The 18526-nt window shown below is 41.6% G+C and overlaps 1 protein-coding gene across 6 annotated transcripts in view; it reads left to right on the forward strand.

The window, feature by feature from the left end:
• CPT2 (Carnitine palmitoyltransferase 2) overlaps window positions 1-11010 on the forward strand; it is a 421879-nt gene extending 410869 nt beyond the window's left edge. For all 6 annotated transcript variants that reach the window (XM_068384285.1, XM_068384278.1, XM_068384301.1 and 3 more), the window contains exon 14: window positions 10113-11010. In XM_068384285.1, the coding sequence (XP_068240386.1) occupies window positions 10113-10242 (130 nt within the window). In that variant the 3' untranslated portion in view covers window positions 10243-11010. The remainder of the gene's footprint in view (window positions 1-10112) is intronic.
• Window positions 11011-18526: the final 7516 nt, after the last annotated feature.

The following is an 18526-nucleotide window of genomic DNA, read 5'->3' on the forward strand; positions in this document are numbered from 1 at the left end:
CCAAGCTACTCCATTAAGTAAACTATGTCTTTTTACTATTGCCAAAAATTACGTATTTTAAATAAACGTGATTTTAATGATGCTGACTGTAATACTTGTAATATTCACATATTCGTATCATATACTGTTATAAGATAAAAAAAAACAGTGGGTATTCTGAATAGGTATTTTTCATTATTTAAGTTTGCAAGCTCTTCTAATTTTTTTTTTCTTGCTAAGAGCGAATTAGATGTTTAAAAGGATTTTGAGTGAAGCGAAAAATCTACTTTTGGGTGAGGTAGCCATGTCGTCCTGATGGAAGTTCCTTCATTAGTAGCTTCTTAGGTATATTTGACTACAGTGATATATCCCAGAGAATTTACCAAAGGTATCCAGAATTCTAACTCCTGGAGCAAATATCCCTTAAAATTTAAAAAGGGATATCGCGTAATATCAGAGGACGTATTTTTGACACGTCTCATAGCTATCTACACCCCTAATAGCGTTTTCGCTTCGAGGGGAAAAGTGGCAAGAATATAGGAGTCGTTAAAAAGGCGACGCTCCTACCGTACTGTAAATAGTGCGCCAAATCGCCACCGCGCGGCGCCACCAAGCCATTCTTTGTAGCTTTGTAGGTGTTGCAGATACAGTACCATAGGGAGGGATTCATTATCCTTTTGTCAAAAAGAGGGTGGGTCCATCAGGACGACATGGCTACCTCACCCAAAAATAGATTTTTCCCTTTTTTGGGCTCAGGCCATGTCGTCCTGATGGAAGTTTACCAGAGCATTAATGTATCTGTGGATTTTTGATAGTGCCGTTCATCTCGAGATAAATTTTCCTTTTGGTCTTCTGGACCTAGAGACACTTGATGTTACCATTATACATCATTCAACTGATCATAGAACATGTCAGTGCTTCCTGCCCCCTACAGGGAAGAGTCTGGGTAGACTCTAGGATAAAACCCGAGGATTGTGAGTTCAAGGAACAATCTAGCAAACAGTTTGTATATTAGTGTTGTCATATACGTAAAGCATAGTTTGTACTTAGATGGCATTAATCTGTGTAGGTTACTGACACCTCCCGAGTCTGGTTGTTAAAGAGACAGACGGGTTTATATAGGTAACCTTAATTCAGTAAGATAAACAGTTTAGTACAATCAGTTCTTACCTGTTTGCTTGGAACAGTAGTAACCTTAGATCCCAATATTTTCTTAAATATTAATAGAATCAAAGATGCTCTGACTTTATTCGTAATCTAGAATATTTGAGGCGAAAGAGACGCAAAACTTCCTTCTATTGTTTATTACAATAGAAATAGAAATCATGGTTGTAATCAATTACATTTTACGCTGAACAACTCTGCATAAATGCATAAATAGTAATAACAGAAATATAATAAGTTTCTCCTGAAAAGGAAACACTAGCCACTCTATGGGAAATATGTATATTTCACTATGAATTCTGTTGTTACTAGGAACACTGTGCATATAAGTATACATGGCACTTGTGTTAGTCTATTATTCTTAAAGTCAACTGTGTAGATAGAACAGTCTATAGTGTCATCACTAGACACAACACTCAACATGATAAACCTTGAGAATCTATCATGTACACCCTTCACTAAAAGTCCCGAATAGTGCACTGTTCTTCGCAGTAATCAAGCGGCAGGTTTTATTACACTGCCTGCCGCCACCACATGAAATTTTATTTCCTGTAATTGCTTCGCGTAGTGTTTGAAGAATACTCTGGATGACTCCCATCCAGTATAAGCCCGAAGGCTTTCAAACGACATTGTCTGAAAGAAATTCAGAGACGAGGCAACTTTCTTCGGATCATGACCTGCGTGTGTACTGTCTGGATCCGCTCTGCGTATAAAATAGGTGATTTTCGCCCTTATCTGTTTCAAGGATAACGTTGAACCTGAAGTCTCTCCCCTGAAAAGCTGACCTCCCTTGAAGTCTGAAGTTCTACGAAGATAGACCTTTAGGCATTCCACTGGGCAGAGGGATGCTTCTTCCTTCAGATGGCAGATTCTCCAGGGACCCCATCTCTTTAGTGGGCAGCTCATTCTTGACGAGAAACGTCGGGTCCGGAAAGAGGTTCAGTTCTCCGCAGTCTGTGAACTGAATGTGGCCATCATCCCTCGAGAGGGCCACTATTTCGCTAACTCTGGCTCCTGAGGCTAGTGCAAATAAGAATATCACCTTTTGAGTCAAGTCTTTCAGCGAGCAATCTTCATTGTTCAGAGTTGATGCTAAGTGAAGAACCTTATCCAAAGACTATGAACTGGGCTTTGGAGGGGCTGCGGGCCGAAGTTTAGCGCAGGCTTTAGGAATCTTGCTGAAGATTTCGTCTTGTTGACTTTGACTTGTATTCTTCTAAGAAGTTAATACTGTCCCTAGAAATTCCGAGCCTTTTCTTGACTGCTAAGGCGAGAAAATCATGAGATGAAGGTTCTGGGTTTTCTGTGATGAAGCTGAGACAGTCAATTTCTGCACTTGAGTCAGAACTGGGTCCGGCAACGGGATCAGCTTCAGGCGTAGTTCCGTTACCAGAGGGAACCAAACACTGTTGGGCCACTTGTGGGCCACTATTGCTGCTGTCCCTTGAAAGGATCTGTTTGTCGAGGACTTTCAGAAGAAGGTTGGTTGGAGGGAACAGATAGATCCTGAACCATCTGTTCCAGTCTATGGACATGGCATCCGTCGCTTCCGCTAGAGGATCCTCGTACGGGGCTACATACCGGGGTAGCTTCTTGTTGTCGCTCGTTGCGAAGAGGTCTATCTGCAGTCCTGGGACTTTGCGTAAGATGAAAGAGAATGATCTTGCGTCTAGGGACCATTCTGACTCTTATCGGGTTGACCCTGGATAGAGCGTCCGCTGTCACATTGCGGAACCCTTGAAGGTGGACTGCTGACAAGTGCCATCTTTTCTTCTCCGCTAGTCGGAGGATGGCCAGTATCACTTGATTTATTTGAGGCGATCTCGAGCCTTGTCGGTTTAGGCATCTCATTACAACTTCGCTGTCTAGAACTAGACGGATATGGATTGAGCAGCGAAGTTTCAGTTTCTTCAGTGAGAGAAAAACTGCCATGGCTTCCAGAAAGTTGATGTGGAAGGTTTTGAAGAGGGGAGACCAGGTTCCTTGGACTTTCCGATGATGAGAGTGACCTCCTCACCCTTCTTTTGAGGCATCCGTGTGAACGGTGACTGACGGTGGAGGCGGTTGCAAGGGTACCTTCTTCTTTAGGTTCTTGGCCTCTGACCATGGCTTGAGTAGTGATCGCAGATGATTTGGTATCGTTCTTTTTAGATCTCTTCGAGCGTTTGATGCGTATTTTCTCCAAACTCCTGATGCATCTTTTAATTGTGCTCTCAATACTGGATCTGTCACTGAGGCAAACTGGAGGGACCCCAACACTCTCTCCTGTTGCCTTCTTGATATCCTGGCGGATTGAAGGAGTCTTTTGACAGATCCTGCTATCTCTTTCCTCTTCTTTGATGGAATGGAAAGGCAGTGTGACTGTAAGTCCCAGTGGACGCCCATCCACTGGAACTTTCGAGCTGGAGATAGTCAAGACTTTCCCAAGTTGATCTTGAATCCTAAGTATTCCAGGAACTGGATCACTTCCTTGGAGTCTTGCATGCATTTTTCCTCGGATGCCAGTCGTCCAGGTAGGCTACCACCTGAATTCCCTTTAGGCGTAGTTGATGAATGACTGCATTCGCAAGCTTGGTGAATACCCTTGGAGCTATGTTTAGACCGAAGAGCATGGCTCTGAAAACTTACTTTCTTTTCTGTAGTTTGAACCCTAGGTAGGGGGAACCTTGACGGTTGATTGGAACGTGCCAGTACGCATCCGTCATGTCTATGGAGACTGTGTATGCCCGTTTGGGCAAAAGGGTCCTTATGTGTTGAAGCGTCAGCATTCTGAACTTGTAGTTCACTATGAACTTGTTGTGTGGTGATAAGTCCAGAATGACTCTGAGCTTTTCCGAGTCCTTCTTCGGAACACAAAATAGCCTTCCTTGGAATTTGATGGACTTCGCCTTCCTTATAACTCTTTTGTTCAGGAGTTCCTGAACATATTCTTCCAGTATGGGGGTTGAGTGTTGGAAGAATTGAGGGAAGTTTGGTGGAGTTGCGTTCTAACTCCACCCTAGTCCGTTCTTGATTAGGCTGTGGGCCCAGGGATCGAAGGTCCAACGATCCCGGAAAAGGAGAAGTCTCCCTCCTACCGGTAGCATCTCACTTTGAGTGCTGGTTGGAGGACTTACCTCCTTGGCCATGTCCACCTTTATTGTCCCTACTTCTGAAGGGGTGTCTAGAGGATCCTCGAAAGGAACCTCGAGACTTCGGCCGAAAGGTTGTTGACTGCCTTTCAAAGACTGGGGTGAAATAGGCGACTGGGTCGCCATCGTTTGGGGCACCAGTTGGAAGGTGGTGGTTGGTTGTGCCACCGTCTGGGGCACCGTGGCCATGGGAAGCTGTTGCTGTTGTTTTGGCCGAGAGGGCACTCTTGGTCGTTTTGATTTATTCTTCAGCTGGGGACCCTCATCAGCGGAAGATTTTCTTTTAGAGGACAAGCCCCACTTGGAGAGGAGATTCCTGTCCTCCGCTGCAGCTTTGTCCATGACCTCTTCGACCACTTTGCTTGGAAAGAGGTCTTTTCCCCAGATATTGGAGGCTATCAGCTTCCTTGGTTCGTGCCTCACCGTAGCCGAGGCGAACACGAACTCTCTACAAGCCCTTCGGGCTTTAATAAAATTGTACAGATCTTTGGTGACTGTCGCCAAATGAGATTTGGCGAAGACCATGTACATATCTGGGGTGTCCGGAATGCTTGCCATTGTCTCTAGCCCAGTCTGCAGAGACATACTGTAGAGGCAGCAAGACGTTCTTTCGTCTCCTGTTCCCTGCGTAGGAGAAAGTCTGACAACTTCGGGAGGTCTTCGCCGAACTGTCATCCGGCAATATCTGCATCCAGCTTCCCGACTGTGAAGGTGTTGTGGACATCCTTCCAGAATGCATCGTCTGATGGAAATGCTAGGGAAAAGGGTCTACACTCCTCAACTGTAGGGCAAGGTTTCCCTGCCTCGACTGCCTATAAGGCTGCCTTAAACCCTTTGTCCATAAAGGGGAAGGCACGTTTAGGGTCAGCAATAAAAGAAGGGTGCTTTTTGCTGAGAGCCGGCACCTTGGAGCTAGAAAAGGTCTTAGAGAGTTCGAGAACAATGGTCTCCTTTGGCTCTGTCTCCTCTTTGGATGCAGGTTCCGTCCTCAGACGGACATAGCAATCTGGATAGGCCCCTTTGCTGGGCCAAAACTCAATTTCCTCTACTGGGACAGTGCCCAGTTTCTCCGAGAGGAAGATCTTCCCCCCTGACATTGGCATATGCTCTGCATACCTCCAAGGATTGACGTCAGAGAAAGCGGGGAGATCCTTGACGTTTAGCTTCTTCTGGGCTAAATGCGTTGCAACCAGCTGATGCATTTCCGTCCGAAGAGAAGCTTCTTTCTCGGACGATTTCTTCTGTATGTCCTGCACCATGGACAACAGCGAGTGCAACGTACTCGTGATGGAATCTAACTGGGGGGCAGTGGGAGAAGTCGAAGGCACCGGCTTAGTCACCGCGGCTGATGACACTGAAATCGTTTCGGTTTTTTCAACTTCAGCTACAGGAGGTACGTCATTCTCCTGATCCAGTTCCTCCAATAGGAGATTGTTCTCAGTCTCCTCTGAGACAACTGACATGTTGTCCTCCAATTGGATGCCTTTCAAGGCGTCCGAAACAACAGAATCTATCGGAATCTGAACGAGGGGACTCTCAGGTTGAGCCTGGGGAATGATTGCAACCCAAGAAGCTCTAAGGAAAAGACAGTCCCTCATCCTTTCATTAGGAAGGTATGGGCCAGAGGTGTTCTTCTGAAAACCCCTGACCCATTTTTGCAGCGTCTTCCTTGCTGCATCCCTTGACTCTGTAGACTTTTGATCATCAAAAGCCTCTTTTACCAGTTTAACACAAACGGTACATACCTGTGGGTCGCAGTACTTGAGAGCCCCTTTGGTGACTGCGCAGCAAGCATGGGTTCTGCACACGTCATGTCCACAGAAGTTCTTACTGCGGACCTTACAAAAGTTGTTCCCACACTCAGGATGCTCTTCCTGTAAAAAAAGAAAAGCATATAAGTATTTGGTGAAATTCTCAGATTTCAACATACATATTTTTAATATTATATAGCTTGGATAGAGTAAGCTAGAAAATAGGAAAGACACCTAGCCTACTTGTGTTTCTTGTCCAGCCCATTGCTATGACCTCCTCCGATATTGAACACTAAATTCTTAACGAATTTAGGGGAAGATAATATCCTTTGATATAAAGTGTCTTCTTAACACAATCTTCTAGGTTCAATATTGGGGATTTCAATAATGGTTGATAACCATTAAATGGTAGAGAGAATCACTCTCTTATATGTGATGGTCTCACAATAGGCTGCCCATGAAGCACCTTGTAGGTTGGAAAAAACTTTTGGGCTACAGCACTGACTGTCGGCGGTATGCCGCCAGTCCTGCCGGGCCTGCCGGCATATGCCGGCCTGTTCTGGGCTATTGAAGGCAGTTACTGTCTTCAGAGTAATGGGCGGCAGGTCGCCGGCAGCGGCTCTGCCGGCCGGCAGCCGAAGAATCCCACTATCAAGTAGGACCCGGCGGCAGCCAGCTGCAAAAATCTAGACTTTGGGTGGCCGGCTGCCGGCCGACAACTTAGTTGCCGGCTGCCGGCCGACAACTTAGTTGCCGGCTGCCGGCCGACAACTTAGTTGCCGGCGGCCGGTCATAATATGTCTACTGTCGTCGGGTCGTCGATTAGCGACACCCACAGCAAGTGGCGGCAGAGCAACTGCCGGCCGACAGACAACCATCATGGCCGCCGGCAGCTACAAGTTGCCGGCGGCCGGCCCAGTATAAGGAAAGGCAGAGAAAAAGAAAGAGGATGGAGGAAGGCAAAGGCTCAATCTTGCTGGCCTACATCCAGAATGAGGGTTCAAGTGGAAGGGGGAATTATATTCAGGCTTCCACCCAACCATATCCCATCCATATGGGATATGGAAGGCAGTCCAAGGGAGGACTGAAGAACACTCTAATGAATATGAGGATACCTGCCGGCAGCAGACAGGGAACCTCAGGCCAATTCTTCAGATTACCCATAGGGTCAAATGTAGAATGACGGCCAGGGAGAGTGATGGCTCAGCCAACACAAAAGAGACGGTGGGGAAAGGGTAAGGGTCCTATAAGTGAGGTAATACCCGAAGGTATTACCGAACCTGATGGATTCTGATCTCATAAAAGATAACTTCAGGTAGGGGAAATCATTTCCCCAGGTTGGGTTAGTCAAGTGAGAAGGCGGCACACAGGACGCAGTCTCGCAAGAGAACAGAATCTCGTACCAGAGATCTTAGGCAGTGAAGAAATAATTTCTTAGGTCTAAGATATACCAGCACAGGACTGTCTGCTAGACCATGGAAGGAGGAATTGTCATACAAAACCTCCAAGTAAGGTCTAGGGAGGTCTAGCCTCCTGAAAAGACAACCTAACCTGACTTGGGAAATAATTTCACCAAGACAGTAAGATGCTTAACACAGACATTCTACTCTGATATCCCGTTCTAAGCTCAAAAACCGACTCAGTGGTTAAGAGAAAGAAACGGAACACCCCAGTAAAGATTTGCCAGAACTCAGTTAAAGGCAAAGCTAACTGAGGATAGCCTAGGCTAATCAGAAGGAAGGGGAATTGCTCTTAAATCTCACCAGGAGATTAGTATCGACTTAAAAGGTATAGGAGGTGTCAGTCTCCCCTTAAAAGACAATACAAGAGCAATTGGGGACATGTATGAAAGTATACTAAAGCCCCTACGCTAGTAGCCTAGGAGCAGTGAGAATTGTTCACCGAAACTCTCTCGTATACTATCTTGGAAGAGGAAAGTTTTATTCACTAATATCTTAATTGTATAAAATATTGCCTGAGCTTCAATAAAACTTTACCAGGAAGGTTATATCATGCATGAAGTGTGTAGGTGCCTAGGCTAGGAAGCCTAGCACTCATGAGGCTCGAAATGAATAGCCAAATCTACGACAACAATGACATAATATAAAAATTCCTAGCTAAAATTCTAAATAGCTAAAGTTATTAAAGCAATAATGCCGGGAAAGTCGTTCTGGCTAACTAGATGTACAAGAAAGAACGACTGTGTCCATGACGCCATCCGGCTGGCAACAGCTCTTGTTACATTAAATACGATCTCAATCGAAGAGTCAAAATGACAAGAGCTTACATTTACACAATTCAAAGATGTTACTTAACTTTCCAGAACCATATGAGGCTGGTGAAGACATCATAGCGACTAATAAACTCCAAAATAGCGAGAGATAACACGGGATAACACCGGTCAACAAAGCTACTGCAAAAAGAATGGCTTGGTGGCGCCGCGCGGTGGCGATTTGGCGCACTATTTACAGTACGGTAGGAGCGTCGCCTTTTTAACGACTCTCCTATATTCTTGCCACTTTTCCCCTTGAAGCAAAAACGCTATTAGGGGTGTAGATAGCTATAAAACATGTCAAGAATACGTCCTCTGATATTACGTGATATCCCTTTTTAAATTTTAAGGGATATTCGCTCCAGGAGTTAGAATTCTGGATATCTTTGGTAAATTCTCATATATCACTGTAGTCAAATATACCTAAGAAGCTACTAATGAAGGAACTTCCATCAGGACGACATGGCCTGAGCCCAAAAAAGATTTTTCATGAATGGCAGAGGGAAGGAATATTGACAATCCCCTAGACTGACCATATATACATATGATCAGCCCCTAAGTTCCCTCTCTACCCAAGTTATGACCAGTGACAGCCAAGCAGTTGTTGTTGATGACTCAGCAGGTAGACATATAGGCTCCCTCAAACGCCAGTCAAGGATGTTTCCAATAGGCTACCACTACCTTTATTACTTGAACTTTGATTTTTACTTTACCATATAATACCATATAAAAAAATGTAGTTTTCAGTCAAAATACTTTTCTCATATTTCATTTACAGTTGTACTGTCTATTTTATTGACATATCGAAGTTTAAAAGTTTACATCCTTGTTGCCTACACACAATAATTTTGTAGTTTTTACCTTTACAATTTAAATTACAAAGTTTAAGAAGTTATTGACTTTTTCTTCCAGTTCTTTAGGATGGTTTTGTGCAATTTGGTTTACCTTTTCATAAACCAAAAAAGGAATATCGTAATAATGTATCAGTTATATATTACTTAACAATATGGTAATTGTTTATTATCATTCAAAAGTTGAAATTCGAGCAAAATAGATGTTGTTCTAATTGGTTGTTCATAACAAAACAGCTGTTTTTCGTTCAGTTGTTTATAACGGTAGGCGTTACTAACGATACTTTTATCATTCATTCTCCTTTGCTTCTTTAACTTATTGAACTAGAAATTGGGATAAAGAGGTAGAGAAAGAGAGGTTAGTTTATTGTCACATGATACATGAGATACTTAATTAAATAATTTTTTATGGGTGAAAATTTGGTACTTGCCCAATATGCAAATTCACAACGGTTACATGAGTATATGCAGTATTTCTGTAATTTACTTTACTAATTTTTAGGCTCAACAATTGCTATTTAAAAAAAGGATTAAAATATGAACAATATAAAACTTATCTGCCCTCAGACACCTGCGATATAGATTTATATATAATATATTTAGAGATCTGAGCTATAGATGGAGCGATGGGTGAACCGCGATGTGGCGAGGGATTATCGTATAGTTTTATTTTATTAAGTTGGCATTGATTTACTTTAGTTTTCTTTTCCTAATAATTAGATTTCCTATTTCAGTCACAGTAATAATGACCTTTAGGAGAGGTCAAATTTGCATTTAAAACCTACTGATAAAGTAATGTGGATGTTTTTAGTAATTTGGTAACTGCTTCCAGATTTCAATATTAAGTCTGTATTTTTGGTTTACCTGAATCCATAGAATTTATATTGACTTAATAGCTGAACACTTTTGTTCTCAAATACCAGACATTTTTTTATTCTATTTTTAAATGATTTTATCACTACAGATACCAAATTCAGGATAATCGCCTTGGAATCGTCCTGTCATCATATCCACCACACCGTGATGGTCCTGGTTTCATAGAGTGTGCTGAAAAGGCATACAAGATCATCCATGATGCATTGTCTAAACCTTGATGAAGTTCTTATTAGGTTGCCACTGTAGAATAGCCTTTTAAAGAAGGCTGTTCTAGTGTAAAACTTGTTTAAATTTATTTGACTGTTTTGAGATGTATCTAGTTATATATTTCGGATTTTATAGTGCACATGATGTTTACACGTACATGTGATAATCTTTACCTAGTTTAAAGCTAAATGGTGTACAGAAGAGATTAAAAAATGGATGGACAGTTAATTCTCAAATACCCATCTAAAATGTTCAAGCTTTTCCCCATGCTGGAAATTTCTATTTTTTTATTCTAAGATGTAAAACTACCATAGAATATGTAAGATAATTTTTGTTCAGGTTTTAGATGTCATGAAAAGTGATGAAAAGTATGGTAACTGTTAAACAAAACATTGTAGAAGATATACTATTTACCATTATTTTTAGAGGTAACTATTGAAGCACAACTCATGGTCATAGACATGCCACAAAATATTGTTTTTAATATCATAAGAGGGCATCAAGTGGAAAATATATCTCCATCAATATGGTGGTGTGTAGAAATAAACAAGGAACTATGCACATAAAAAAGTGCAAAACATATGCCTTGGTTGTCTATTTGGTATTGAATTAAGAATGTATGAGATGTTAATAAACATTTTCAGTTTTATAACGAATACTTTGTTCAAGGAATTATTTCATGTGCAGTTGTAAATGTGAATGTAAAAAATATATTTTATTCAAGATCATGGATATGGTCTGTAAAATCAATGCAATTAAAACTAAGTCACTGTTAATAACTTATGTTTATCCTTAAATTCTATAAATGAAAGCTTGAGAGACTACGCCAGTATGGGCAAGTAATACTACAGGACTTTTTTTGCATACTCAAAAAGAACAGAGAAAGTACCACACAAGGAGGAAGAAAATATGCCACATATTTTTCAGTCTCGAAATGGCATCAATGGATTTCTAAGGCAAATGATTAGAGGGGGATTACAAATGTAAAGGGTCCTAGAAAGATCTTTTGAGTTAGAACTAGAGGGAAGCCTGTGTCAAATGCATTAGAAGTATTTGATTGGTGTCGGAGACTTGAATATGAATTCTGAGCATTTTATGGGTTATCATAGTACAGTGTTGGGGTAATCTACAAAGGAGTACAGAATAGGATGCCCTTGGGGGGTTGCTTAATCTAGATAACCCAATGTAATTTTACCTGCAGAATCAGATGATAAAGACTGAAAATAAACATAAGCCAAACAAAGCTTATGGTGACTTGAAAGGAAGCAAAGGAAAACATTCAATAATAAGATTAGTCTAGAGACTGCAGTGAGAAAATTGTGATGTTGAACTAAATAATGTATCAAATGTAACTAGTTGCGTTACAAGAGATGTTCTGGATGGTAAAGTATATTATTATTATTATTGTTATTATTATTATTGTTGTTGTTGTTGTTGTTCTTGTTGTTGTTATTATTACTTGCTAAGCTACAACCCTAGTTGGAAAAGCAAGATGCTATAAGCCCAAGGGCTCCAACAGTGAAAATAGCTCAGTGAGAAAAGGAAATAAATAGACTGCAAGAGAAGTAATTGACTATTAAAATATTTTAAGAAAAGTAATAACATAATAAATCTTTCATATAATAACTATTAAAACCTCAAAAAACAAAAGGAAGTGAAATAATATAGAATTGTGTGCCCAAGTGTACCCTTAAGCAAGAGAACTCTATCCCAAGATAGTGGAAGACCATGATACAGAGGCTACAGTACCTCCCAAGACTAGAGAACAATGGTTTGATTTTGGAGTGTCCTTTTCCTATCGAGCTGCTTACCATAGCTAAAGAGTCTTTTCTACCCTTACCATAAGAAAAGTAGCCAATTACAGTGCAGTAGTTAACCCATTGAGCAAAGAAGAACTGTTTGATAATATCAGTGTTGTCAGGTGTATGAGGACAGAGGAGAATATGTAAAGAATAAGCCAGACTATTTGTATATGTAGGCTAAGGGAAAATGAGCCGTACTTAGAGAGAAGGACCCAATGTAGTACTCTCTGGCTAGTCAAAGGACCCATTGACACTCTAGCAGTAGGATCTGAATGGGTGACTGGTGCCCTGGCCGACCCGCTACCTACGTGAAGTAAGAGAATTTTTATGGTCAAACTATTGTAACAGCAAATGGATAAGCTAGGAAAATTTGTATTCATTCTTAGATAGATGTGTTGGTTTTCGAAGTAAAGAATTTCTGTTACCGTGGGTAAACTGTAGACTGTGAACAGGATTTCAAGGGCAGTGAGAAAGAGTATTATTATTATTATTATTATTATTATTATTATTATTATTATTATTATTATTATTAATAATAATAATATTATTATTATTATTGTTATTACTTGCTAGGCTACATCCGTGGTTGGAAAAGCAGGATGCTATAAGCCCAGAGGCTCCAACAAGGAAAATAGCCCCGTGGGGAAAGAAAAATAGAATATTTTAAGAAGAGTAACAACATTAAAATATATATCTCCTATATAAACTATAAAAAACTTTAACAAAACAAGAGGAAGAGAAATAAGATAAAATGGTGTGCTCTAGTGTACCCTCAAGCGAGAGAACTCTAACCCAAGACAGTGGAAGACCATGGTACAGAGGCTATGGCTCTACCAATGATTAGAGAACAATGGTTTGATTATGGATTGTCCTTCTTTTAGAAGAGCTACTTACCATAGCTAAAGAGTCTCTTCTACCCTTACCAAGGAGAAAGTGGCCACTGAACAATTAGTGCAGTAACCCCTTGAGTGAAGAAGAATTGTTTGGTAACCTGTGTTGTCAGGTGTAAGAGGATAGATAGCAGAGAATATGCAAAGAATAGGTCAGACTATTCAGTGTGTGTGTATGTGGGTAGGCAAAGGGAAATTGAACCGTAACCAGAGAGACGGATCCAATGTAGTACTATCTGGCCAGTCAAAAGACCCCATAACTCTCTAGCGGTAGTATCTCAACGGGTAGTTGCAGCAAATATTCTGGTAAAAAAATCTCAAAAGTAGAAACACCAAAGACCTATGATAGTTATGTAAGGATTTTACTTTTTCATGCTGCAGAAGTATGGTCATTGGGGATGAAAATGGTTGATATTTGGAAAGGAGGGATTTCAAGAGTGTTGATTTATGGCCAAAAGGCTCTAGGAAGGTCTTTTAACAAACTGAATTGATGAAGAGATGAGGTGTCCAGATGCTTAAAAACAAATTGAGATTTAAAGGTTGAAATGATTTGTATGTGTTAGAAGAAAGGATGAAAAATTGTTTGCCAGAGAAGCAGTATATATGAAGGTAGCAAGATGAAGGCTTGAAGGAATGTCCAGGAAAACATGGAAAACGGGAATACCGGTAGATAAAGTTATAGTATAGGCCAGAAGATATAAGAAAGAGACTTATTTTTAAGTCATGTCATGAATAACCCATTAAATGGTATAGCTGATGTCAACACATTTATGATGATTTGTTTTTATTTATATGTACTTTTTGTTAATAAACAAGTGTCAAATTTTTGTGTTATCTAATCATATCACTAGCTCTAGATTAAATGAAACTGCATAATTTATACATTTCAGGACCACAAAATCAAACCTACATACATAAAGCATTTTACCTTAACAAATTAAGAAAAACCAGAACCCAAGAAAACAGTCGTCCCTCCTTATCCGTGGGAATTAAGCAACGGAGACTCCCGCAAAAATTGAAAATTTGCAAATACTTGGTGCCCTATGGAGGGTCAACCACACGAGACACAGACTAAGGCCTTGGCGTGGTTGACTAACATACTAGGTAACCCACTGTACTACACTACATTGCTTTCATGTGGTTTCTATCATGGTATTATATTTCATACTGCTATTTAGAGGTTATTATACATTATCAACGCAGCTTCCGTACAAGGTAAGTCGACTCATAACTCAAAAGTCATTGACACACTATGCTATGTATAAGCAACACAAAACACTAGTTAGTAACTTACACTCGCTGGTACTGTTGAGTAAAAAAAGTCGGTAATAGTTGATGGTTGTAATGCACGCAAAATTGAAAAAAAAGGATAAAAATGCTTAATGAAGCACAATTATATTTTTAAAAATCGTGTTTTTTCAAAATGTGGTAATGTGCGCTATAGTCGGTGGGCTGATAAAATCGAATGCTGAGTTTTAAGGCTCAGCCTACAGATTTTAGATTTGTATACCATCATCATCATCATCACCAGCAGCAGCCATTACTAGTCCACTGCAGAACAATGACCTCATACATGTCCTTCCATTTGCATCTATTTAAAGTCTTTCTGTGCCAGTCCACACCCGCAAACTTTCTTAGTTCATCAACCCATCAACTTCTCTTTCTTTCCATGCTTATTTCACAATCTCTAGGGACCCATTCTGTTATTCTTAAGGTCTATCTATTGTCTCATTCTCATTATATGTTCTGCCCTTGTCCATTTTTTATTCTTACATGTAGTTAGAATATCCTCTGCTGTAGTCTGCGCTTGTTCTTTTTCCGTCTCTTAGTGTTATTCCCGTTATAATTCTTTTAATAGCTCTTTGAGGTGTAACTAACTTATGTTTTAAGGCTTTAGTAAGGCTCCAAGTTTCTGATGCATAAGTTAATACTGGCAGGACAATCTGATTAAATACTTGTCTCTTTAGAGAAACTGGCATTTTACGTTTCATAATCTCATTTTGTTTACTGAATGCTCTTCATCCCATGTTTATCCTTCTTTTAATTTCGGTCTCATGTCCTGGGGAAAATGCTTACTGTCTGTTCTAAGTACATATATTCATCAACAATCTCTAGAGATTAGTCCATTATCCTTATTTGTTGTCTCTGCATTTTCATTGAATATTATCTTAGACTTACCCACATTCATTTTCAAGCCTGCATTTCTGCTCTCTCTTTTCAAATCTTCTATCACCTTTTGAAATTCCTCCCATGATTCACTAAACAGAACTAGGTCATCTGCAAATCTCAAGTTGTTAAGGTATCCCCATCAATATTAATTTTTTCATTTTCCCAATCTAAATTTTTGGAAATGGCTTTTAGTCATGCTTTGAATAACTAATTTCTCAATCATAATTTTCTCACTTCTTTATGTAGTTTTAGGATTGCTCTACTTCCAGTATAGATATCTTCAAGTGTTCTAACATAAAATTCATCTAGTCTTTGTCTTTGAAGGGCTTTCATTACTGCTGGAGTTTTGACAGAATTAAAAGTTTTTCATAGCCCATAAATGCCATACATGTGGTTTGTCATATTTTATTGATTTTTTTTATTAGCTGATTAATTCCATAGATATGGTCAGTTGTTGAATACCTACCCCTAAAACCTTCTTGCTCTCTTGGTTAATTGAATTTTAACTGCATTTCTATTCAGCCTAAGGATGTGTACAGAGAAAAAGCACGTTTGCCTGTGCTGGCAACCTACGCCAACCTGCACCAAGAATTAAACCATATAAACAAGTGTAGTCGTGCACAGAGGAAGCAGGTTCGAGCGTGTCGGTGTCGGCAACTTGCTTCAACTCACTTTCCTATTTGCTCTAATCATGTCTTGCCTGCTCAACCGGTGCAGTTTTTTCTGCACATGCTCACACATATATAATATGATTTTTTTCTGGCAGTTTTATTGTATATATACCTATATATATATATATATATATATATATATATATATATATATATATATATATATATATATATATATATATATATACTGTATTTTTGGGCTCAAGCCATGGCGTCCTGATGGAAGGTTCCTTTTTGGTAGCTTCCTTGGGTAAATAACTACTAAGATATTCCCAGAGAATTTAACCACAGGTTATCACAGAATTCTAACTTCTGGAGCGAGTATCCTAAAGGTTTCCCTTTTAAGACATCGTATATCAACAGGGGACGCATGTATAAACGCGCCACATAGCTATCTACACCCCGAACAGAGTTAATGCTTCGGTGTGTAAGGGTTGAGAATAGCTGGGAGCCGTTCCATAGCTAATCTCATTCGTGGCTACTACTGATACTCGAGACGTAAACAAACGGGCGCCATTGCTTAAATGACGTCACGTCCGTCTTTATCCTTTGTTCAGTAGCTCGCCCTACTTAGACGGATTTTCCCTGTGCTTTACTTATCGCTTTGCATCTTCGTAATGTCGGTACCTTCAGCCTCGCCTTCTTCTGGAAAGTTGAGTACAAGGTTCCAGTATTGTTTAGTTAAGCTCTGACCGTAAAGTAAATATTACTTTCCGAGATAATTGCTGTTTTGTGGCAGAGCTGTGCCTCTACCGGACCCGCCATTTTATGGCGTCGTTGTTGTTATGCTTGCCTTATTTAGTTAGCCACAACAACGCTTCCGGCCTTATTTACTAATCGAATACATTAGTTTATTTAGTCTTCATAGCTAGGAACTTTTATATCGTGTTTCGACGCTTTTTATCGGTCATCGATTGACCTCATACCAGTCGGCTACTATAGCCCCCAGGCCAGAGCGCCTGTATATAAGTGTTCATGCATGATTTTATTAGTGATCCTAGGCTAAGTTATGAAGATAGTGGCATTATTTTACAATACTTTCGACAGTGATGCAAGTGTTTTTTCGCCTTCAGGGACCATATAGGGGATAGGTTAGTTAGTGTCCCTATCTAACCTAACCTCCTCGTAGGACCCCTATATGCTTCCTTCATCCCCTGCCTTGGCACTCCCTCTGTTTAGCCTTGATTTCCTTTCTGAGTAAGGGGATCAAGTGTCTAATGGAGTATTCATCGCCTCTCAGTCCTCCCTAAGGGAATGGCCCCCCCCCTTAGGGTTGCGTCCGAGAGTGAGGTTAGGCTAGCCCTTCCTCTATGGCTAGGAATAGTCTATGACCATCCTGCCATAGCGATATGTCTTCTATCCTTCCTAGTTCAGGGCTTCTAGCCCTGTTCTAGGTTAGGTTTTGGAAGGTTTCTCTGTCCCCTGCTGAAACTGTACCCATGCACCGTTTCAGCCTGGCGGCCTTATCTTAGGTTAGGGAGTGTCCTCCCTTTCCCTAGTGTCCGCTCTGGTACAGAACCCCTTCCTTGGAAGACCCTTCTCTTCTCCCCTCCCCACCTATCCCTTGTATAGCCTAGCCTACACTTAGGTTAGTCTATACCCATCTGTCCCCTGTCCTACAACTCCTCCTTAGGGTGGAGTGATAGGGCTACCTTGAGCTTCCTTGTGCAGTCCGCTCTGGTACATATACCCTTCATAGTGTCCTATGGGGTTAGCCACTGGATGCGTTCTGCATGTGGAGGTCTCTCCTCTCTTGGGTGTCCCCTAGCCCTCCCTTGGGCTACCCTGCCCCGGTCCCCTGCGACCCCAGCTCCTGGGTGATAGAGCCTGCCTCTATCATGGGTACACCCTCTCAGGGGGGGATGTTTGGATTCCATGACTGGACTTCTTACATCCCTCCCCCTGTCTCTCTCTCTATCCGGGTGCCGGTCCCTTGCCGCCTCCACTGTCGGCGATACCTGCCTCCTACCTTGGTGACTCTCCCCTACCCTCATGCCGTCAGCCCCTCCGCTTGCCGGGGGACTGTCGACCGCCGCCGGCTCCCGCCGACGGCCTTCCTCCTTCCTCCTACCTCACCGTCCGCTTGCCGGTCGGCCACCGGTGTGCCGGCATTCACTGCCGGAAACCGGGTTCAGCTATAACCATCCTTATCCCAGTCACCAATCCGGCATCCTCCGACCGCCGGAGCCGCCGCTCCCCTGCCGGCGTGCCGCCGTTGTACCGGCGGCCGCCACCCTGGCTTTACTCTTGACTTACATTTTGTCTGTCCTAATGCCAGAAACTCTGCTGGAGCGGCCTCCGGCGTGCCGGAGGTCTGCCGGAACCTCCCGGAGGCGTCAAGGATACTTGCACCCCCTTCTCCTAGCTATCACTTGTATACTGATAGCCCTACACTGCAAACAGATAGCCTGTTTACACTCTTTAGATCAGTGCCTTGGTACTGTTCTATTAGTAATCATGCTGTCCCTTTGCATTCTTCAATATTCCAGCATGCTGCGTGCATCTTAGCGCGGCTGGTTGCCGGAAGCAGTTACCCTAAGGGACTTGTTAGTTCCCCAAATTAAGGACTGAGTGATCTCAGTCCCAAAACTTATCCTTGGTTTTCCATGGAATTCCATTGCCCTGTGGAATTTCAGGGAATATTATCCTGTGCCTTTGGCCATCTCGGATTACCCGGGGATAATGCTTGCGGTAGCCAGACGGGCGAGATGCATGGAGTATGTTCTCTTTACTACTTCATTCTCTATGCATCACACCCTTTCT

The sequence above is a fragment of the Palaemon carinicauda genome, chromosome 1 (assembly GCF_036898095.1).
Source record: "Palaemon carinicauda isolate YSFRI2023 chromosome 1, ASM3689809v2, whole genome shotgun sequence".
NCBI classification, from domain to species: domain Eukaryota; kingdom Metazoa; phylum Arthropoda; class Malacostraca; order Decapoda; family Palaemonidae; genus Palaemon; species Palaemon carinicauda.